At 36.5% G+C, this 23,969-nt stretch overlaps 2 protein-coding genes across 18 annotated transcripts in view; one reads left to right on the forward strand and one right to left on the reverse strand.

The window, feature by feature from the left end:
- LOC106171579 (WD repeat-containing protein 7-like) overlaps positions 1–9,314 on the reverse strand; it is a 51,599-nt gene extending 42,285 nt beyond the window's left edge. For 10 of the 13 annotated variants that reach the window (XM_087011108.1, XM_087011106.1, XM_087011117.1 and 7 more), the window contains exons 1-8: positions 9,158–9,314; positions 7,521–7,699; positions 7,136–7,242; positions 6,798–6,876; positions 5,877–6,045; positions 5,529–5,599; positions 5,069–5,185; positions 2,739–2,777 (exon numbers count right to left, since the gene is read on the reverse strand). In XM_087011108.1, coding sequence (XP_086867234.1) covers positions 2,739–2,777; positions 5,069–5,185; positions 5,529–5,599; positions 5,877–6,045; positions 6,798–6,876; positions 7,136–7,242; positions 7,521–7,679 — 741 coding nt within the window. In that variant the 5' untranslated portion in view covers positions 7,680–7,699; positions 9,158–9,314. The remainder of the gene's footprint in view (positions 1–2,738; positions 2,778–5,068; positions 5,186–5,528; positions 5,600–5,876; positions 6,046–6,797; positions 6,877–7,135; positions 7,243–7,520; positions 7,700–9,157) is intronic. The other 3 variants (XM_087011113.1, XM_087011118.1, XM_087011109.1) reach the window with 1 other exon arrangement.
- Positions 9,315–10,636: 1,322 nt separating this feature from the next.
- On the forward strand, positions 10,637–22,456 carry LOC106171596 (ras-related protein Rab-2). Of its 5 annotated transcripts, none has more exons than XM_013552019.2 (8): positions 10,637–10,790; positions 13,799–13,870; positions 14,315–14,382; positions 16,045–16,127; positions 16,562–16,654; positions 17,185–17,296; positions 17,608–17,676; positions 20,280–22,456. In XM_013552019.2, the coding sequence occupies exons 1-8, from the start codon at positions 10,745–10,747 to the stop codon at positions 20,376–20,378; spliced, it is 642 nt and encodes a 213-aa protein (XP_013407473.1). In that variant the 5' UTR covers positions 10,637–10,744; the 3' UTR covers positions 20,379–22,456. The 5 variants fall into 5 exon arrangements, with proteins under 5 accessions (XP_013407473.1, XP_013407472.1, XP_013407474.1 ...); XM_013552018.2 differs by lacking the exon at positions 17,608–17,676 and adding an exon at positions 17,805–17,873; XM_013552020.2 differs by lacking the exon at positions 20,280–22,456 and adding an exon at positions 19,808–20,265.
- Positions 22,457–23,969: the final 1,513 nt, after the last annotated feature.

Raw genomic sequence — 23,969 nt, forward strand, 5'->3', positions numbered from 1 at the left:
TTCATGATAGTAATAAGATAATTCACATGGCTGCAACAGATCTGCTTCTTGTAAAATAAATACCCCAAACAGAAGAATTTTAAATTTGACTTTTTAAGCCAATCACAGACATGCTTTCTTAAGTTTTTAAGCACATGAACAATTTCATGGACAATTTTTTATCAAATTTTTAATCAATACTATTTTAACACACTTAAAACTTTTCACTTTCCTCAGGCTGTTTCTCAGAATCCAGTCACAGAATTTTCCATAGACTAACATTAGCTCTGTCTACAAAGGACAGCATCTGTATAAACAATTTTACCTCAACTGATTTACTGAGATCATGTATAATTTTTTCCAAGTTCATAAGTACTGAAAATATTAGTAAAGGTCCACATTTAGCAAAAATTGCTCCTAGATATATGTTAATATATCTATTAAAAATATTTAATAGTTTAAAAAAATAAAACATTCTGACCTGGCCCCAAGCTTAGTGAATACTACAAAAGGTGAGAGACAGGTTTATCTCCAAGACTATATAATATTTTCAGGCCCGTAGCCAAGGGGGTTCGGGGGGTTCGAAAGAACCGCCCCTTTTGCTGGGAAAAGGTCCACTCTGGGTAAAATTTGATCTAGTTACATGATGTTTTAATGGAATAAGGTCCACTTTTCAGAAAACGAACCCCCCTTTTGAAATTGCTGGCTACGGGCCTGATTTTCTATGATAACCCCTTAAGAAATATTTAATATCTAATTGTGCCTGTTGATCCTGTTATTTGTACATGTTGGTGCATGTGTATGTTTTAAAGCACGAACATTAATGTGAACAAGCGTGAACACCAGGCATATACCAGAATGTAAGTGTAAAAATATGATGTTCTTTTAATCCAAACTGAGTATGTATGTCATTTTTAAGAGGCCAAATATACCACTAGAACCTTTTGTGTTAATTTGAAAGTAGCAGCAAAAGGTATCCCCAAAAAGCCTCATGCTCAAATAGTTACTGTATTTACTGATTTCATGGCAGTTAATAATTATAGCTAAACTACTTCCAAGCTACCAGCATACCTGAGAAACCATCATACAAAATGTATAATAATACACAGGTGATCACTTACATTTGAACACACACTTGTATTACGGTGTATATATATTCAAACCTACAGAATACAGACATGGGGAAACTGCCTAATTAACCAGCAGCAAGTCATGACTGATAGAAATGCCAGGGGTCCTGCAAGATTTTTTGATATTGCAACTCCTCTGGACTGGCAGGGTTTATGTGAATTTATAATAAATTACAATGAATCACATGTAAACATAGAGTAACAAAAGTAATTCTGACCAACAGAGGAACTGCAGATTTCTTGTAGTGTAGGTCCTTTGAATCTTCAGTACCTCTTAACTATAAGTTCTCCCCATGTCTGAGAATATGCATACACACACACACACCAGGGGCGGATTTAGGCCGTCTTCTGGGTCTTCTGGAAGACGGTCAGTTTTTCAAGTTTACATTGATGGGTGTCTAATTTTTTCTGTCGGAAGACGGTCAAAAATGGAGGACGAATCAACAAAGATAATTTGGAAGACTGTCAGAAAATTTCTCTGGATCCGCCCCTGCACACACATAGAGAAACCCACATGCACACACAAACATAAACACACACACACAAACACACAGAGAGAGAGAGAGAGAGAGAGAGAGAGAGAGAGAGAGGAAGATTGGTTATGCTTGAGGGAAAGGAGAGGGAGAGAATAACAGATGACAGAGAGGGGGGGGGGGGGAAAGAGAGATAGATGTACACACATACAAGCATGCATGCACAACTTTGGTTTTCCTGGCCCTGTAGTGTATAACATGTGTCAAAGTGTACATGGACAATATGAAGGGAGAAAAGTTGAGGAGAACCCAGCTCAAAACAGCCAGTCTTATAGCATATATTAGGTAATGTCAAAACATTACTGTATATATTCCATTAGAAACTCTCCTCTGTAACAAGCACCCAGACCCTGTTTCCCAAGGTTACATAACCAGCTGTTGCAGATTATAATATAATTAGAGGAGAGTCTCCAATAGCCTTAGACACTCAGGGTAAACTCAACTCATTTGAGACTTCACGGGGTTGTTTCACAAAACACTGTAAGACAGAGACAGAGTTGGTCTTTACTTCTAATTTGATATCTTTAGATTGAGTCTGCTTATTAATTCAAGGCTAGTCCAGTAATAGTTCACTTACAGCACTTTGTTAAGAAATAGAAACAGTCTATGTTTAAGACCAATAGTTCATTAGATGAAAATAAATCAAAAATTTCGGCCTTAAACTTTTAAGTTTTCAAAGACCAACATCTTTAGTCTTAGGGTGCATTCACATAGATTTTAGATCGATCTATCCCCATGGGGTGTCTCACTAGATTACTGTCAGATAATCCGGCTTAAATGTCGGTCCCACCTACTACAAGCTGTAAGGGGGTAATTAGCTTTTGTGCCGGCTCGGCTGACAGCTATTTAGCATGAACCCCCAGGGAGTTAGGTCAATCTAGTTGGATCGATCTTATCTCTGGGAATGGGGTCTTAGAGGTAAGATCAAATTCCAGTCTTAAGTCCTTTTGTGAAACCTGGTCTAAGACAGAGAACCCACAATACACCATGACCACCATGTAAGGTAAGGCAAAGTCCAAGATTTCCCCAGGAATACCAGTCACATTGACAGCACTCTCCCCCCCCCCCCCTTCCCCTCCCCCCTCAAGTTCCTTACCTCTGGATCGCCAATACTAGGAGCTACACAGCCATAGATCTGAAAAGTTGCCCTCACAGAATAACTCAAAGTTTGTGTACATAATGGTGCCACTAAAATATGGTCTTTCTATAATAGTGCATTTCTCCTGTGTAATATTTGTTTTCTGTTTTAGAACATAATACCACTTCAGTTTCTATTATCAAAATAACTCAATACAATCAAACAAAACAGATAAATAATTTTCCGAGAACTAATTTGCTTTGTTAGTAATAAGTATAACTGTGGATTCAAAAATTATGAAAGGATAGTTGGCATGTTGTCATATACTTTGATAAATCTTGATAGTGAAAAATACAAAAAAGACTTTAAGAGTTGTTTGAAATTTAAGGCAATTAGCATAAATAAGGTCACTGTGGTTCAAATGAGATTTTGAAATGATACGAAGAAAAAAAATTTACAAAAAGAAAAAGTATGAGCAACTGCATTTTATGTGTCCATGTAAGAAAAAAAAACATTCCTAGAATGGATAAAAATTAATTTTGAGTGTATACTTGTGTATTCACATGTGGGTATAATAGTGTGCTGTTCTTGTTATCTGATTACCTTCCACCAAGTTTAACCTCAGATTTTAGTATTATATATTAGTATTAGCATCAGTACGGTTTGGTATTAGTATTAGACTGAATTCCCAGAGGTTTTTAGATCGATCTATCCCCGTGGGGAGTCTCACTTGATTGTTGTCAGCCTGACTGGCTTAAATGTCTGTCCTGCTTACTAAAAGCTGTAAGGGGGTAAATAACTTTTGTGCGCACTCGGCTCTCGGAACCTGACAGCAATTTAGCGTGAACCCCCAAGGAGATCCGAATAGATCGATCTTAATCTATGGGAACCCAGTCTTAGTATCAGCACTATGCAGTGAGTATTAGTACATTATCAGTATGGACTGGGTGTTAGCATCAGAACTGACTACTCAGTAATATTAGTATTAGTACCTGTTCTAGTATCAGCTCTGCATCAATATTAGCATCAGTATTAATATTAGTAGCAGTGCAAACTCGGTATAAGCTTTTCATATAAGTATTAGTATGAACTCAGTATTAATGTTAAAATTAGTATCAGAATGAGTATCAACTCTGTAAAAGTAAAAATTTTAGCGTTAGTATCTACTGTACACAATCTACGTATACAAAAATGTGAAAAGAAAAACATAGGTAAATATGGCATATTTTAAGCACAATATAGCCCTCATTTATAACTATCTTCACTATAACTGCCCCCTGGTTTAGTCTCCATGAAGAAGATGACTGTCATTTGATTCTGTCTGTGTCACACTGGATGCTTATGTTATAATTACTTACTTGATAAAGTACCCTTCCCCTGACCTAAGATTCCGTTGCCTCCCAGTCTGATATTTCTCAGCCCCCAGTCTGAGATTTTTAATCCCCCCCCCCCCCCCAGTCTGAGACAACTGAAGAACTATCTCATTTCAGCATCAGACATGAGGGGAAAAACTAGATTGTTCAAAGTGTCTAGATGAGTCCAACTGCACTGGTGGGAATATCTGCTGTCAGTCCATAATCTATATTTTAAATCTTGAGTATTGCATACTAGTATGTTGATTCCAACTACGTATTGTTTTTTTCTCAGTTCTGCTAGTCAGAATGCCAAAAGGGTTGAGAACCATAAAGTAATTGCTAACACCACATCCATAACAGACATAACATGCACATATAAATGCTCCTCAAGCATGCAAACACATACATCATACAGTATATAATCACACATCATTACATGCAGAGCATGAAGCCCAAGCAGCAGTACTGCATGCAAAAAGTTAGTTCTACTGACATGCACAGTGTGTGAAAACTGATATGTGCTGGAGGGAAATAAGGTGTGCAGTAGGCAATGGAAGGCAGACCGATGCAGAGACTGGTAGTGCTGGCTGTGACAGTGTATTGTATTTGTCAGTTTTAGGTGTGAGAGTGTGTCAGGTGTGACAGTGTTAGATGTGACAGTGTGTTAGATGTGACACAGTGTTAGATATGACAATGTGTTAGATGTGACAGTGTGTTAGCTATGACAATGTGTTAGATGTGACAGTGGTTTAGGTGCAACAGTGTGTTAGATATGACACAGTGTTAGATGTGACAGTGTGTTAGATGTGACACTGTGTTAGATATGACAATGTGTTAGATGTGACAGTGTGTTAGCTATGACAATGTGTTAGATGTGACAGTGGTTTAGGTGCAACAGTGTGTTAGATGTGACAGTGTGTTAGGTGTGACAGTGTGTTAGGTGTGACAGTGTGTTAGATGTGACAGTGTGTGAGATGTGACAGTCTACATTACCTGCCAGTACTTGGAGCAGACAATCAACACAGTACGCTGGTTATAAGCACAGCAGGTCAAGGTCTGGGCATTGAGACAGCGGATGTGCTTAGACTCGTCCTCAAATATCTCTTTATTCTGGAACAGAGAGAGAGGTCACAGTGTTAAAATGGCTACCAATAAGCTGAATATTACTAAGGCCATTCTTGAATATATTCTCCAGAGGAATCATTTGACACATCATGAAAATTATCAAATAATGTCAAACCAGAATCAATGATCATGTCTTGTACAGGATACATGAATACACTGGCCAACAGCAAATAATTATATGATTTTATATCACATAATCATAGAATGCAACATGTTACTCATAATGCATGCAAATCCATGTGAACTTTGAAACATCATATTAATACATATCTTGTCACTTTTTGACAGATTTGTTTCATTTTCTCATGGACACGCCCTTAAAACATACCTTCAAAGAATTAGGTTCCAAAGTCCAAACTTTGACTGTTCCAGAATTAGAGATGGCCACCACAACATCATCTGGAAAAGCAGAATTCACAACATCAACAAAGCTATGGCAATACATGGATTCTGATATTTAAAAGCCTTGATTAAGTTCCATTTATACTATTAATAGAGAGATCCTTCTTCATACAGGCCAATAGCCAGCAATTTCAGAGAAGGGGCTCTTTTTCCTAATGAAATGGACCTTTTACCATGAGACTTTGATATACGATTTTTCCATCCCCCCTCCCACCTAAAGCCTATTTGTACAACTTGCCTTTAAGACACTATGTGCATTCCCAGCACAACATACCTTCTCTATTCACAGGTCTTAGGATACAAAATGCACTGATCCAATCTGAGGAAATCTTAGAGGACAGTGTATAGAGCAGTGTCAGGTTCGCGGGGTCTATGATCTGGATCTCTGGGTAGTAGCCATTACAGACTAGACGAAAGTCTTTACAGTCTAACATGTGGTATGACTGGAATGTAGACAAAATATGATAGATTATGTCTCCTAAGTGACTCTGGAACCTACATGCACACATACACAAACATGTACACACACACTCACACATGCATATACATGTACATGGTTTCCATGGTCAATACTCTTAGCTGACTCTTGTGTAGATTTTTTTTATACTAAAAGGAATATTCTTGTGAGAGTTTGTTCATGAATTTAGTTAGAACAGAATGCATAACAAAATTTTGTTAGCATTTATCCAGCATTTACAAACCTACACCTTGTTATTCATAAATCTTCCTGAATAGATGAATAAAATCTGTTGTCAAATCAGGTGTCACATCATCTTGTGTTGGCTGTCATCATATTTATTACTGAATTCACAAGAAACTTCTTGTGTTTTTCTTTCCTCCTTTTCTTAGGCTTTCTATTCCTCTTCAAAAACAGTCACCTTTAATTATCCAAATACTATAACTTCATAAGCCAGACAAGCCCAGTTTTAGACTGGGTTCTCATACCTAGATTGATCTAACAGGATCAATTCATCTCCGAGGGGTTTCTCACTGAATTGCTTTCAGCGAAAGCGGCTTAGATGTCTGGCACACCTACTGAAGTGGCGAAACGATAATTAATTACCCCCTGTACTAGCAGATTCAGTAGGCATAACCGACATCAAAACCACTTAACTGGATTGCAATTTAGTGAGAAACCCCTCGGAGATAGATCGATCCACAGTTAGTATGCTAGGATCTGGGAACAGTCCCTTACCTGCATACTGGTGTGAACACTGGCACTTTTGTGATGTTCTATACACCTCCCATCACTAACATCCCACAGACAGATCTCCCTGGAAACACCATGGCAACAGTTACTGCATGTTATATTAACATGAGACGTAACAGTGTGTAAGGTTCGACTTTTTTTAGTAACAATGTATTAGATGTGCCAACATGTTAGGTTTGCCAGTGTGTTAGGTGTGACAGAATTAATTGTACCAGTCTGCTAGGTATGACAGTGTATTACTGTGATAATGTATTTTTGTAACAATGCATAAATGTGACAGTGTGTTAGGTGTGACAGTGTGTTAGGTGTAACAGATGTCTTACCCATTATCTGCAGCACTTGCTATATAAGGTTTATGTGGATTCTTGCTAGCCATGGCTAAACAGTTGATAGCAGCATTATGACCATATAGCATACTTCTAGGATATATCTGTAAGGAATATAACAATAATTATAGTTAGAATATAGCTCCTGACCACTAACAGTCTGTTCTACATCTGTTAAATGTCTTTGAAAACAGTTTTAATGTTAAATTTCAACTTTCAAGCTGACAGTTGTATATCTCACCTGACACTGTCAGTGCCATTGATTAAAATTACCTTGAAGCTTCTGGTCCAAATCTTTAAATTATCTCAACTTATTCAATTCTCATTGATTTCTATAATAAGATATAAATAACCAGAACATCTCTGATTAACTTTGACCCACCGTCCAATCCTCTAAGACATCCCAAATTATAATCTGACCGTCGTTACATCCTGTGATGATATTCCTCTGGTCAGAGGTCATCAAGATGGCAGACACACAGTGCGTAGGGGCGTGACGGCCCCAAAGAATGATGGGCACAACAAGATTACTTCCTGACATGATTTGATAGATGGAAATACCTGTAAAAGATGACAATTCCGTAACTATTCTCCACAGCAAACAACTGTTATGAAAATATTACTATTCAAAATACTGTAGTACACTTGTGCATTCAGCAGTGTCAAGTTCTGTTCGAATACAAACGTAATCCTATGGTCAATGACTTTGTTGTCTCACTTTCCTCATCACACTTTTTCCTGGAGTGCATGTGTGTGTGTGTGTGTGTGTGTGTGTGTGTGTGTGTGTGTGGAGGGGGCATCCCAGCTCTTGACCCCCTTTCCCCCTGCCCCTCTCCGCAATGTACAGGGTAAATACATGTAGTTGAAATACATGTAGTTGCTAATTCACTTTCATTTAACTTGTAAATCTGAAACTTTAAACTAGCTTCTCAGCTTGAAAAGAGTAACTGAGGCAAGAGAACAGATATACAATGAATAAATTTTGGTGTTTACAAAAAATTATTTGGGTGATGCACACGCTATATATACATTAAAATAATAATTATAAATGGGCGTCTGTTAGGTAGATCACAATCCGCTAGGGGCGCTACAGTCGTAACTGTCCACGGGCAGTGAAGTGTTAAACTGAAGTCGGCCTGCTGACAGTTCGCCTATGGAACCCCTTTTTTAAATCTCTCTTTTAGCGCTGCGTAAAAAAACTAATACAAGCCATTAACTAAATAAGTTGTAAATCAAAGAGTAAAATCCGGTCACGTGATTTTCCCATGTTGCAGTCTTTGACAAGTTTCGGTTCTGCTTCTTTTAAGTTTTGCCTCTACAAAATGCTAAAAAATTTCAGGTAAGTGCTGGTATCATCTTTTTGAAATTTATATCCAGCAAAGTTTATGAAATTTGCTATATTATGTAGAAAAATCATGAAATTTGAAGGTTGCGAAGTATAGTTAATTTAATCCGCAATATTACATGATGTGAAAATTACCACAGGGAAATAGCTCTGCCCTGATTAGTCACAGGCTATGTGAGCCAGACAATAGGCTGAGCACACAAAGACACACAGGGTGCTCTGCTGCGCCTGAGTGATCACTGCTGGTCAGTGGGCACAGGTTTTGAGCTGAAAAGTGTGGACACTTTTGGTGGATTTTTGCAGTTAAAAAACTTCAATATCTTTGTTGCTTGTAGGAATATTTAAAAAATTCCAAATGATTTCATCCGGTTTTTGCATTACCTTTCAGATGATATAAGTATTTTAATTTTCTGATCAGTTTGAAAATTTTTCTGATATACCTACGTCTGTGATGTTGATTACATTATTCAAAAATAAGTCAATAAATACCTGTAACAAAGTAACTGTATAGCAAAAATTCAATCAATTAACGTAGTAAAATCACCTAAGTAAAGGTGTGATGCGCTTACGGCTATTTTACATTTGGATCACGAGTCGAGATGAACCAGACTCTCGACAAGGTCGGAGGACTGGCTCACTTACTTAACGCTAACTTCGCAATACTGAAACTGTACCTGGTTATTGACAAGCAGGCGTATCGCAAGATGACTTGCGTTTCCTTTACTGCAACAGAATATTTCTTCTCACATGACAATACTGAAGCTTGAAAACCACACCGGATTTTTGACAGGAAAGATCAAAACATCGATCTGGTTACACTGAGCAATCTGTCCGCTTTGCAAATAGTTTTGTACATACGTTACGGTTAGTAAAAGGCACTTTAGTTTAAATACTTCCAAAATCTACTTTTTGTGTCATTTGAATGATTTGTATAAATCTTTCTTTACTTAAATGTTAATATTAAAGATGAATAATTAGCAATACATTTGCTAAAATTATAGCAGTAAATCTCTCTTGGCTCTGTAAGAGCAATGCATTAGTTGAGACGGGCATTGCGAAAGTTCATTCAGTTCATGCGGGCTGTTCCAAGTTTTTATTTCACGGAAAAGAGATGAATTTGATTATATATTACTTTGAAATGAGTGAAGGTCATCTATTTTTATCATCATTTTCACAACAAAGACTTGGCTTTTGCTAGATCCCCTACTTCAAATTTCCCATTCAGAGCGTACAAGTTGAAAGGCTATAGGGGGGGCCTATATAACCTCCCCCCCCCCCCAAAAAAAAAAAATATATAATAATAATAATAATAATAAATAAATAAAAACGTATCGTTTGTAGACTTGTCAAATACGATATCGTTTGAAGACTTTCATGCATGTACGATAACTTAAGATGGATGGCCCTTTATAATCATCAAAGATCTGCATGTGACGAAGTTAACTCAATTAATTTTGGTCCTGAATTTTAGCTGTTTCGCGTAAATTGGATTTCACGAGGATTATAGCCTAAGTAAATTATATTTCCTGTACCATCTGTTCCTGAGATATCGGTACTATTTCGCAGTATGGACAGAATTTAAGACTCTATTCCCATAGATTTTAGATCGACCTATCCCCGCGGGGAGTCTCACTAGATTACTTTCAGATAATCCGACTTAGATGTCCGTCCCGCCTACTACAAGCTGTAGGGGGTAATTAACTTTCGTGTCCGCTGACAGCTATTTAGCGTGAACCCCAGGGAGTTAGGTCGATCTAAAGTAGGTCGATCTAGGCCTAATCTATGGAAATGGGGTGTAAGCCACTGGTTTACTATAGAATACATGTATATACTGCTCAACGGGGATGTCTCCGAAGCTAGGTTTATTGGTCCAAAAAACGTATGAACGCGCCTCAGCTGAACTTTTAATGTCTATTGCCAGTACACGTTATTCATGCACTAATTCGGACTATCGAAACTTCGGGCCATATTGATACTACAAGTACAGTATGTATCAAACATTCTCAATGGCATGCCCCCCCCCCCCCTCCTCCTCGATTTCAGAGCAATTAAGTTGCTGCATGCAACGTATTAATTTTCTTCAATCTTTTCCTTCTAGAGTTATATTGTTTATACTGGACTTTATGCATTATCAGTCACCAGCAGTCACGCGCAGCCAAATCACTTCCGTAAGCTATTGAGCATGCGTGATAGTGTTAAGTGACGTCATCCACAGGAGAAACTTTGCGTTGAAGATCTGTAGCATTCCCAAAACATTCACAATGTCATACGCATATCTATTTAAATATATTATTATCGGAGATACAGGTAAGCCTTGTGTGTGTTTTGAGATATATTCTAGGAAATTAGATTATATGTTATTAATTTTGACGCAGAATTAAGAAAACGGGGATTTGACACATTGCCACTGTGGATATAAGCAGTGAAAATGGCGTCGAAAATTGATTTCTTGTGTTTTTCCAAGTTCACAGGTGTGTAACTTAAGACAAAGAGCTTTGTTCGTGCTATGCTTGAAAATTATACTGTAAAGACAAAAAATACTTAATTTCAATGGAATACACTACAAAAAGAACCACATTAAGGAGTGTGTGTGTACTTTATTTTGGGTCTCTCGCGTCTATTTTTAGATCTTTACTTTATCACATTTTCATGCACATTGTGCAAAAAACTTCAACATTACATTTGAACGTTTTGTAGATTGATAAAACAGAATGCTTCAGTTCAATAAGTCACTGTCAATAACAAAAGTCGTCTTGCTTATGCCCAATGCTCAAATTAACTAATGTCTTTTAACTATACCTGTTTAGAATGACAGCTAGATGATGATCATTTAATGACCTAGATGCCTACTCACTGGTCAACCCAATATTGTCATTAAAGGGATGACTACCATCTCCTTGTTGTTATAATATTGTACAAGCTTCTATCCTTGTTTCCACTGGCTTAACCCTGTACGACATACACATTTCTGTGATAATCCAACTTGGTCTGAAAAAAAGTTTGATTATTATGTTTAGCGTTGTCATTTCATTTTCACATGGCCGAGTTGTCCAAGAACTTAAATCAGAATATATACAACAATATTAGTGCCCAAATTATGGCAGAATATAGAAAACAATACCCTTTTCCCCAATTTTACCAGGTATTGGGGGGGGGATGGGAGCATGCCGTCATTCTTCCTCACCCCCCTTCCCACTTCGATCACAGAAATTTAGGTCTAAGAGAAAGATGTCTGTAGATTTCCAGAATATCATAGACCAGTGCCTATGGAGTCATAAATTTCTATCCCATGCTGAACCAACCATGTTGTAAGGTTACCAAAACATAGAACTTGTATATATATACTAACCAGATGGCCTTGTGTTATGTGATAGGTATCCACCTCCTGTTAATCTATATGGATATCTACATTACATGGCTAATTCAGTTCCAGTTGTAACAGAACAATATGATTATACGGCTGTAGAATAGAGTTGATTTATTACAGTCCATTGGTTTGCAGTTAGTAGAGCCTGTAGATATGTTAGACCTGTGTATTCTATTGATCAAACCTCTTGTAGCATGTATTGTATATTTTCTCTTCATATGAAATTCACATATTACACCATGTGTAGGCGGCCTGTTAAACATCATGCTACAATGATTTATATTATTTATCTAGGTCAGAGAGTAAAATAGTCGTTGAATTTATTTATAAGTACTTGGTGTAATAATGATAGCGAAGTATCTATCATATGTGGGTGGTTTGCATATATTATATGCTTATTGAGGTCAAAGACTTAGAGGAAAAAAACGTTCTGTTTAAAAATGGTCTGTTTAATGAAAATATAACATCTGAGTTATGATAAACACATGTATTCAGGTGTATTTGGGCTGAGACATTTAATCTATATACAATAAGATGATACTAGACTACAATAAGGTCACAATAGACTACAATATAATTTCAAAGATATGATAAGTACCTGTTATGTTTAAATGTGGTAATAGCTCCTATGCCGAGTGCTATTATGACTACACAATAGCCATTTAAATCTGTGTTTACTCCATTGGTAGTGATTATCTCAGACTCTGTTTATATTAGGGATATGGTTATCTTATATGATGTTTCTCAGATATTTTTATATAACAAGTTATATGTTTAACTGGAGAGTTGAAAGGTTTGCCAGTTAGGTGTATGTGACGCCCAGGAGTGTTAGCAGACATTGACGACACACGTGTACCTTGCTGTCCAGTGATGGTTCTGACTTTTTTTTTTTTTTTTAATTGAACTTAGGAAATGTTAATTACAGTATACAATACTTCTTTTTTTACCCCACGCTTATTTCTCTCTCACACAGGCATACATACTCACGTGTTGGTTCTGACTTAATACTATGGGGGAGGGGGGCATATTCCTGAGTTATCACACTGGAGTTAAAGTAGGGTGTAAGGCATGATGAGGTCCAGTTTCTTACTTAATTGTTTGATTGTGATGCAATGAAATATTTTTGTATAAGATTGGAAAGATTGGGGAGGGGGAGGGGGGATGCTACAGGGGAATGAGCCTGATAGAAGTGTTGATAGAAGTGAAGATCTATATGTCAAAACAGTGCCCCATTTATCATCATTGTGTACAAGCACAATTTAATGTCATAAACGACTGACATGTTATCTCCTGGTATGTCCATCAGTCTGAGTTCTCTCTTGTGTTAAGTCAGTTATAGCCACATACTGAAAGTATTAGAATTGGATTGGAGGAAAAAAATAATTTATCATATGGTGTTATACCATGGAATTTATCATAGTTTTGTACCATGAGGAATCTTGCAAAATGCACAACACACATGAATGCATGCTACAACAGGCTGGGGTCTTGCTCTGGACACAGATGCACCACGGGTCAGTGAGACAATTGTAACATCCACTCATCTTTTCACCGGTATATAACATATATAATATACACTTCACTGACACCTGGTGAATCTAATATGTTGTGTATAATTTTCATCTCACAAAATGATGAAGCTGTTCTTAGAGAAACCTAATCCTATTATGACCCCAGTGAATAAATATCTCTACTACTTGATGTACATACAAGATCTAATATTTTCTTCCTCCCCCCTCCCCCAAAATCTGCAGCATGTATAAAGCTAAACTTTGCCTTTGTTAATACTAGTGCCATCTTTGTGTCATGCTTGTGTTTGACAGATACAGGCATTAAAAAAACTTAATTGAGGAGTTTGTGGGGGGAAAAATGCAAGATCCTTCATCAGTTTTCCATACAGATGAAGTTATTTCTGCACATATCTGATGTGTGTTTTCTCTTTCACCAGGTGTAGGCAAATCCTGTTTACTACTGCAGTTTACAGATAAGAGATTTCAACCGGTCCATGACTTAACTATAGGTGAGTTTATTTCTTCATTGTATCTTGTGTTATGATGATAAAAAAGTGAATCTTCCCTAATGAGACTACACATTTCTTCTCCTGGTGAGATTTGACATTTATGACTTTCATCAAAGGGCCTTGATCACAGGACTGGTAAAATTTATTTATTTATTTAATTTTATTTTTATTTTATTTTTTATTTATTTATTTATTTATTTATTTATTTATTTATATATTACTGGTATTATTTATTTATTTTTTTTTTTTGTGTGTGTGTGTGTGTGAAATGGGGCTTGGACTTAGTGTGTTTACTGTAAAGTTGACAGATGTAGATAAGCATTATAAAAGGTTATATGAATTCTTGTTTTGCTTATGACATTTGAGTTTTTGTTATTGTTGCAAGTAAAATATAAAAATTATCAAAGGTTCTTGTAAGTTAACCTTCTCTTTATCTCATTCTAGGTGTAGAGTTTGGAGCTCGTATGATCACAATTGATGGCAAGCAGATCAAATTACAGATCTGGGACACAGTAAGTGAATGCAGAAATCTTCTCTTTTCTCAATTCTGTGTTGCATATGAATAATGAGACATAATTATTAAGAGGCTGTCATTTATTGTTGCAATGCCGTAGGTGAATATCCGTTTCCTGGGCAAGATTTGTCCGCTGCTGAATTTTTTTTACAGAGCTCATAAAGTTTTTTTTTCACATGTAGAAATGATATTGTATTGTATAGTTTTCAATTTAACTGTATTGTGTTGTGTTGTTGCATTGAATTTATTTATTTAATTTTTGCATTCTCTTTATGTCTCACAAACATATCTTCTCCAACCTGTAATAGGTAGAGCCATTGATTAAAGTTCAACTATTTCATCCACTCCATCTGGTTTGACATGGAAAGCCATGTTATTATAGGTCTGTTGTAGCGTTCTATCACAACTCACATACACAGAGAATCAATACTCCCTTAGCTCACACTGATTACCCACAGTTTTGAACATATACTGAATTATATCACTATGGAGATTACTCTAGAAGTATATTAACTGGGTTATGGGCAAACTACTCACTAGTGCATTATTCAGACGTAATATAGTGTTTACATTATGGTTTAGTACCACATAGTAGGGCAGGGTGTTCCCTTTGGGATAATTCAAAAAAGAATAATTCTTGTCAAAAGGGAGTTTGGTAATAATTGTATGAAGGTTTTTTGCTGGGGTCCTTCAGTCAAAAGAAAAAGGGGGAGGGGTCAGTAAGTATTGTAATGGTAGATGTTTGCCTCTGGATTCATTGCATAATTGTGAGTCCTTGTTTTCCACTGTTTCAGTCATGAACAAATTTCAGTGCCCTTAGACCAGACTGCATTATATTCTGCGACCAAGTCTTTCCCAAACACCATATTTATTATTTTATTTTCATCTAAAATAAATAAGCAGTTAATTTTCACCGAGAATGTATTTACGTGAATATGTTAAATTATATTTCCTGCAAGCAGTTTTTATCACCCTCTTGGCATTCCTAGGCAATGTATTGATCCAGACACACATCATGTAATCAAATCACAAGTTTTTTTTTTTTACAAGTGCTGCTTTAAGATTTTACCCTGTTTCTGGTCCAACAAGATATTTTTCTAGCATGGTCTAAAAGGGCCTTTTCTCCAGAGCACTTGAAATATTTTAGTAATATTCATTGTGCTTCCTGACAGTTCTCTTGGCTTTCTGAGCCGGTGGTTGGCCTTCAGCCTGCTGGGTGATCAATCTCTTCCTTTCACTTTCAACAAAACATCTCTTCATCTAACTTGAAATAGCACTCAGAATGCTGCCTTTGCAGTAATAAAATATTCTTGTGCTAATTGGATTAAAAGAAAGGGCAGAGTTAGATGTTTATCAGATTGAGAAGTGAGATGTGTTTTTTAGGTCGCAGTGACATTTATTGGCTAGTCGTGGCTGAGATTTTTCTTCTTTACCCTTCATATATGACACAGTATCGGGGAGTTTCTATTTTTTTTATGATGTGATAAAAAAAACGAAAGGAAATTCTCTTTACTTAGTAATCAAAATTAACACCAACTATTTGTTGGTAACATAATTATAAAATTAACACACATTTCCTTCATGCACCAGTTATAAGGTGTATAATATGTGTATATAATATGTTATAAGGTGTATAAGGTGTATAATATTATGTTTCCAGGCTGGACAGGAGTCTTTTAGGTCCATCACAAGATCTTACTACCGGGGTGCAGCAGGGGCACTTTTAGTCTATGACATCACAAGGTATGTATGACATCACATCGTGTCTGTGACATCACAAGGAGTGTATGACATCATAAGGTGTGTGTGACATCACAAAGTTGCTATGGTATTGTAAGTGAATGGTATTACAGGGCATTTTTGACCTCATGCATGTATTACATCACAAGGTGTGTTTTAGGATTATAACTTGTGAAGTCAGTAGTAGTTAATCTCTCCTTATATATGCTTCAGGCATACAAAGATGCTTAGAACATATCATACAAACATTATATAAGATATGAATGTAATGCTGTTATTATTCTCTCTTCAATTTTTACCACATGTTCAGTGTACCCTGTCGTTACTTGCAGGCGAGACACATTCAACCACCTGACAATTTGACTGGAAGATGCCATGTGTATATCACATATTTAATGCCTTATGTTTTGTATACATACCTTGTTGTGTACTTACAGGCGAGACACATTCAACCACCTGACAACTTGGCTGGAAGATGCCAGGCAGCACTCCAGCTCCAACATGGTCATCATGTTGATTGGAAACAAGAGGTAAAGGCATGGGCACCAGTAGGACATTTCATGTTAACTTTATGAACTTTCATTTATTTATTTATTTATATTATTAGGGGGGTGGAGTCTACACACACGTTGCAGTCAAGGGTGTACAAGTTTTAGACCCCATTTCCAGAGATTAGATCCATCTACTTTAGATCCACCTAACTCCCTGGGGGTTCACGCTAAATAGCTGTCAGCCAAGCGGACTCGAAAGTTAATTACCCCCTTACAGCTTGTAGTAGGCGGGACGGTCATTTAAGCCAGATTATCTGACAGTAATTTGGTGAGAATCCCCTCGGGGATAGATTGATCTAAAAGCTCTGGGAATACAGCCTTAAAGGAAGCTTTGTAAGAAAACTGAAATGCCAAAATAAAAGGAAAAATAATTGACAGTTTACTATTGCACAGAGGACTATCCAACACCAGCTGTCTCTCCGTACAATTTGGTCATCAGTCTGTGGCTATTTTTTTGCAGGAAATTACACAAGTGATGATGTGTAAATGATTGTCTTGATTGTTCTTAGTGACTTAGAAGCCAGAAGAGATGTGAAGAAGGAAGAAGGAGAAGCATTTGCCAGAGAGCATGGTCTGATCTTTATGGAGACATCAGCCAAGACAGCAGCCAATGTAGAAGAGGTAGGGGCATGAACTATATAGGGGGGTTGTGAAAGTTGTTCTGATTAGTTAGACTATGGCAAATATTATATTTATATGATACAAATTCATAAAATAAATTTGTTATTTGGTAATGTTATAAGATCATACCATAGAAGGGGGCAGCCCTGGTTAAAAGTATTTCAATCCACTAGTTAATGAAAGAGAGAGAAAGAGAGATGCATAACATTTTTTTAATACATGTTAAATAGATAAGGTGACTGTTTCAATACGGGGTATTTTACAGGAGATGCTCTCCTCAAGACACTGTTATATATATGGTACAATTTCAGGCTTTTATCAATACTGCCAAAGCCATCTACGAGAAGGTCCAGGAGGGTGTTCTCGATATTAACAATGAGGTAAAAGCAGCGGCAGCCAGCCCTGCCCATATATAGGTGGCGTTAGTAGACCTGCACTGTAGACGTACTTCTCTGTGATTTGTGTTTCTTACTTTTCTTTCTTTTGTTGTCACCTTGTGCTTTTCTAGGCCTTCATTAACACAGCAAAAGAGATCTATCAGAAGATCCAGGACGGTGTATTTGATATAAATAACGAGGTGGGTAGCGCTTAAGTTGGTTCATAATCACAGGCGGAGGGCAATCGTTGGGCAAATTTTTTTTTCTTTTTTTGCATTTCTGAGAAAACTGATACAAAAAAAGGTACTGTTACTTTCATTCACCTCAATGAATAAAGTAAAAGAAAGAAAGAAAGAAATTCATCTTCTTAAATGTCTTGTCTTTGGACTCGAGGGAAAACTTTCAATTTGTCAGCTGTGTCGCATTACCAGGCACTGATTGGGCATCCATTTTGTAATCTGAATCTTTCTAGGTAGAAATTTTTATGTATTGTTTCATTCTTACTTGATCCCAAAAACCAGTATCAAAAGTATTGTTTGATTTATTAAAGATTTTGTCTTTTGCATGTTGAATTGCCCCACCTCCCTGCTTCAGTCTGCCTAAAATTTCCGCTCCATTTTGATATTCTGATAACTTTGAACCCTCATTGCATTGGTGTAAGCCTGCTTTACAAAGTACCTTCATCAATTATTCTTGAACTGCATAAAGCATCTGTTAAGGTGTTGTCTTTTTAGATTGGACAAGAAACAAAACTGATGAATATTTGTTTTTCCTCCAGATGCTACATAATAATCTTCATGCTAGTGCTACTGTAGTAACCCCAGTTTAAGTGAGCTGTTTCTGTTCTGTTCAATAAGTAAGCTACCAACTGTGCTTATGTTCCTGCTGTGTTTTGTCTTACTGTGACTTATTGTAATGCCTGAAAACTGTGATTCATTACTGCTTGGTTCCTTACTAGCCTGAAGGGCAATTAACATGTAATATGCCAAGTAACCCTTGTTTTAAGCTGACCCATAGTGCTGGTTCAAGACAACCCAATGGAAGTCCCTCACCACCACCACAACCTCAATCTACACCCCCCCCACCACCACCACCTCAATCTACACCCCCCCCCCTCCCCCCCAATCACAACCCAAACCTTCACCCCTCCCCTCCCCCACGTAATTCCGGTTTTACTGTTTGCAATGAACTTGGAAATTACAGAGAAATTGCTCAATGGGATGGTAAGCCATTTTTCTGGAACTACTGCTTGATGCTGGTCTTGATTTTATAAATGTTTTTTGCATATTTTAGGATAAAGATTTAAAAGTTTCTTACCATTGTTTTCTCTTTACTGATACTTAAAACACACCCCAGTTTATACCTTTGTAAGTGATTGATTCCAGTTTGTAACAATAACTCCCTTAGAGTCCAGGGATTCCCAAATGCTTGGCAGCACTGCTCACTAACATTTTAATATTTCTATTGTTTTTTCCCCTAGAATTCTATATTGTTTCCTGCAAGCTTGATTGTTTTGTTTTCCAATATATATATAGAAATAGTTGTTATGTTGTGTGTTATTCATACTTCAGTACAGTGATTGCTCAATAAATTTAAACAACATGAATTGATGATTTTCCTGAAAATTGTTTTATTAATAACATAAAATGTTTGTAAAGTTTGGGAAAGTTGGTTAGGATTGAGTCGAGAAGTAATTTGTTATAACCAGCTGATCTTGAAAACTTACAATACGATTATAAAAAGTGAGGCTTTTGAAATCTTTGAGTGATTACTGTATTAGAAGACATGTCTTGATTTCATGTAGACAGTTTTATAAATATGTAGATTGTGATATTATTATTATCATCTAAGTGAATTCTGTAATAGTTCGAGTCAATACCAGTAATGGCCACCTTTTAATGAGCTGTTCAAACTTTGTTTTTACATGGAGCTTGAATCAATTGTTTTTTTTTTTTTTTTTTTTTTTCAGGAAGAAAAGTAGAGTATATTTAGAATCTCCATTAGGGATGGTCCCACAAATTGTTTTCACTATTTTTCAAAAGTTAAAAGTTAGTTTTATTGCAGGACTATATTTATAACTGAGCATTGGTAATCTAGTGTGCAGGATAATAGTAATGGATGTGTTGCCTTTCAGGCCAACGGGATCAAACTTGGTCCGCAACATTCTCCCAGCAATCCTAGTATGGCAGCTGGAGGGGCCACCGGGAAACAAGATGGCGGATGTTGTTGAGGATTAGCAAACATGATCAGCTTATCTCTTCAAAAAAATGGAAAATATTGGAAACTTCATGCCTTGGTTGCAACCTGCACTTTCTAAATCTGTTTTTCAGCAGCCTTGGTACAATTTTACTTTGGGCAACTTTGCCTCATCACTGACAAGATTTATGTGGATGTCATCACTGTGATCTGCTCTTCCTTCTCCCCTGTGGCATTGCATCATCATTTTTCAGTGACATCTGCACACGAAATGAAGAAATGTTAAGGTCATTTTTAGAAAATGTCAAGGCCGTTTGCAGAAAATGTCAAGGTTGTTTGTAAGAAATGTCAAGGTCATTTGCAGGAATACAGCAGTTAATTTACCCTACTTCCTATCATTTTTAATCCAGAGTAATGGTATCAAGCTAGGACCCCAGCATTCCCCATCAAGTCCGAGTGGAGCGCCATCTGGAGGCAGTGGTGGAAACCAAGGCGGTGGCTGCTGTTAAGTGAAAAGAACTGAAGATGTTTTGTTTTTCTAAAAGATGTCAAAACTGTGACTGCAGTAAGCTGCCGTGCCCCTGAATGTGCAGAACAACAGGCATACATTACAGTTGATGGAGAAGCTGCATAAGGGTTACTGTGAGGGCATTCAGAACTAAGGATGAAAGAAAAGAAATTATTGATAAAAATTTTTGGAAGACATACCAGTTATTACAGATCAAAATATGATGGAGGAATGTAAATTCTGGATTTTGAATATTTCTTCTTACAACAAAATGTCAGTTGTAATGTGAGTTACAATTGCTGAAGACAATTTACCATCCCCAACCCCCACTCCCAAAAGGAGGGTATAGAAAAAGTTTAGAAATAATGACAATTAAACAAATTTTGAATAAAAACCTCATTTTAGAAATACTATCAACTGTATAGTTATGCCTAAAGCCACCTACTAGCGTTGGCCAAAGTTGCTCTTTATATGACAAAACATTGCCAAGGAGAAGATGAAGAAGAACTTACGTGCAATCATGGACGTGTAAATTATTTTTCATTGCCACATAAGAAGAAGATTGTGAGGTTTATCTTAAGCATGTATCTAGCTTTATGTTATATGATAATAGTAACCCTTGTTGGTGGAACATTCATGGTACATTCATGGCTGGTAATATAATATGGTACTGCCCAGGAGCAGGTTTTGCTAAATAACTTTAGTTTGTAAAATTGGTCTAAACATTTAAACCATTTGGACAGTTATTAGGCCTTCAAAGACTACTTTTATTTCCAAAGACAGCTGGGTGGCTCACAAACTTTTTGGGTTGGTTGGTAAGTTGGGTTTGGAATATACGTGTAAATAAAAGACCCAGCTACAAATTCACATTTTGGACTCCCTGTACCTTAAATCTTGAGGAAACCCCTGATCAAGAAATAAATAGTTTCAGTTTCGGGGTAATACTTATTTTAACAGACTACTGTGGATTAATATTCAGCTGACCGGCACCTAGGACCATAAAAACTTGACTGCTTACTTGAGGGATTTAAAGGTAAACAATTAGCGAGTTGTTGAGTACTTATTCTGTTTATTACTCAGAGCAGAAAAAAAGGATGGCTAGAAAAGCCTAAATTAGTGCTGTGAATGTTCTCTCGTGCTCTCTCTTTTTTCTGTTAGATGAAAATAGAGATCTTTTGTAGTAGCTTGTTGTTTCTTTGTAGAATAAGAAAATGATGGAAAAGTAAATTGAGAAGTTGATGCTATAAATTGTAATTGGAATCACCCAAGATAGCCCATAGTCTCACAGCTTTGTGTGAAGTCGAGCAAGATTTAGAGGACTTTGGATGAGAGTGGGAGCAGTTAAAATGGCAGAATAGCATGCAGTGTAACAGCTGATCTCAGCTGACATGATTCATCCACAGGACAGGACCACCGCCCCATTTTAGGCTATCTCGGTTGATTTCTATTTTGTGTCACATATGTAAATGGGTCTCTCTTTCTCTTTCTCTCCCCCTCTCTCTTGCAGTAAATGAAATCCAATTTTTTTCCTCTTTATTGAAATTATTTGTGTGAGGTTTTGGCAAGGAGAAAATTTTGAGTGTTATCCATTGCCAGTACTGTGTCCACTGCAATGTATGTATTGCTCAGTGTTGAACGCAAATTATACTTACGTAGCAAATGACTCTCTCTGTTTCTATCTAAAGGTGCTTTGTTTAAGTCTTTACTGTTAAATATAAGATGACATAGTGTACTAAGCATTTAATATTAACCATCTTTGGCAAATTACATTTTGTAATAATAAACAAATATTTTGTATTATTGTCAAGTTATCGACTCCCAGATAATTGCCATGAATAATTATAGGAAGAATGTCAAGATCTTTGCTTTCTTGGTATTTTTGAGGCAAATGAACATAGCAATGTAAAGTAACACTAATATGTAACATTGTCCAAAGTCTGGTACTTTATGTACATTGGTGTTGTGTTCTTTATGTTCTCTTCTATGGTGTGTATAGTATTTTATTGTATAGGGTTGATATGCAGAAAAAAATGAATTAAAACACAATAAAAGTGAAATGGCTATATTTAGTTCCAAAAAGGTGTTGTCTTCCTTTACTCCATTCGTCATACAAGCTTTTCCTCCTCTATTATTATTATTATTATTATTATTATTGTGTGAATTATTTTAATTAATTTCTTCAAACTTGGGTCTAAGACCTTTGATTTGTTAATTGGAATATATTTCAAAGTCAAATGGGACATTTTTATGTACAGACACAGATGTGTCTGTACATATTGCCATCACCTGCGTCTGTCGTCGCCGTCGCCGATGGCGATGCCGATGCCGATGCCGTCGCCGTGCACTTTCCTTGTAAACACGATAAGTGGAAGGCAGTTTTACTTTTTGGCTTTATATTTACAGAGCTGATGAATATTCATAAAACGCAGGTCAAGTTCGAAAATCAGCATGATCGGGCCATTATTGTAGAAGTTATGCTGTTTTTTCACTTTTCAGCATATATGCAACCTTGTAAACACATTTTAAGGAAAACCGTTAGGCCTGTTGTCATGACACTCACAGGAATAATCAATCTTACTAAAACACAGGTCAAGTTCGAAAATCAGCATAATCGGGGCATTATTTTAGAAGTTATGCTGTTTTTCACATTTCCTCAGATTTCCTCAGATTTAATTCTTAGGCATGTTAATAGCCTTATTATTTAAGTAATAAGATACGTAAAAGTGTTTGTTTGACATTTCCTGCATCTTTACAACATTGTTAGTTGATTATGTAAAAATGATGGTAAACTTGTTATCGTGTATTGTATAATAAAGTGTCAAAAATGGAAATAAACTCATATCATTGCAGTTTGTCAGATTCAATCATTCACTATGTTCAGAATCTCAGAATGGAAGAAATTGGACATTTAACACTGTTCTATTGATATTTTTCACATCTCATCAATTTTCTTAGTTGATCTTATAAAAATGGCAGTAACCTATTAATTTTGTTTTATGTTAAAAAAGTGTTAAAAATGGAAATAAACCCATTTCAGAACAGTGCAGTCTTGTTTACATTTTGGCATTTTGAAGGTGTGACTTTGAAGTTCCATCGGCCTAAAAACCTTTGTTAGTCACGTTTACTATTTGTCCATGATACTAATATTTTATTATTAAAAATTGATGATCATTATGCTGTTAAACATTATGTAATATTGCATCAAAATTTGAAAAAAACCTATTTTGGGCACTGCTCCCATGATGACCATATAAGAAAAACCATGTCACTTACTGTTCTCAAACAGTACAGTTAATATGTACAGATGTGTCTGTACATATTGCCATCACCTGCGTCTGTCGTCGCCATCGTGGCCGTCACTGTCGCTGTCGCCGGCGCCATGCACTTTCATTGTAAACACGATAAGTGGAAGGCAGTTTTACTTTTTGGCTGTATATTTACAGAGCTGATGAATATTCATAAAATGCAGGTCAAGTTCGAAAATCGGCATGATCGGGCCACTATTTTAGTAGTTATGCTTTTTTTTTCACTTTTCAGCATATATGCAACACTGTAAACACAATATAAGAAAAACAGATAGGCCAATTGTCAT

The sequence above is a fragment of the Lingula anatina genome, chromosome 4 (assembly GCF_051362555.1).
Source record: "Lingula anatina isolate TDL-2025a chromosome 4, LinAna3.0, whole genome shotgun sequence".
NCBI lineage: Eukaryota > Metazoa > Brachiopoda > Lingulata > Lingulida > Lingulidae > Lingula > Lingula anatina.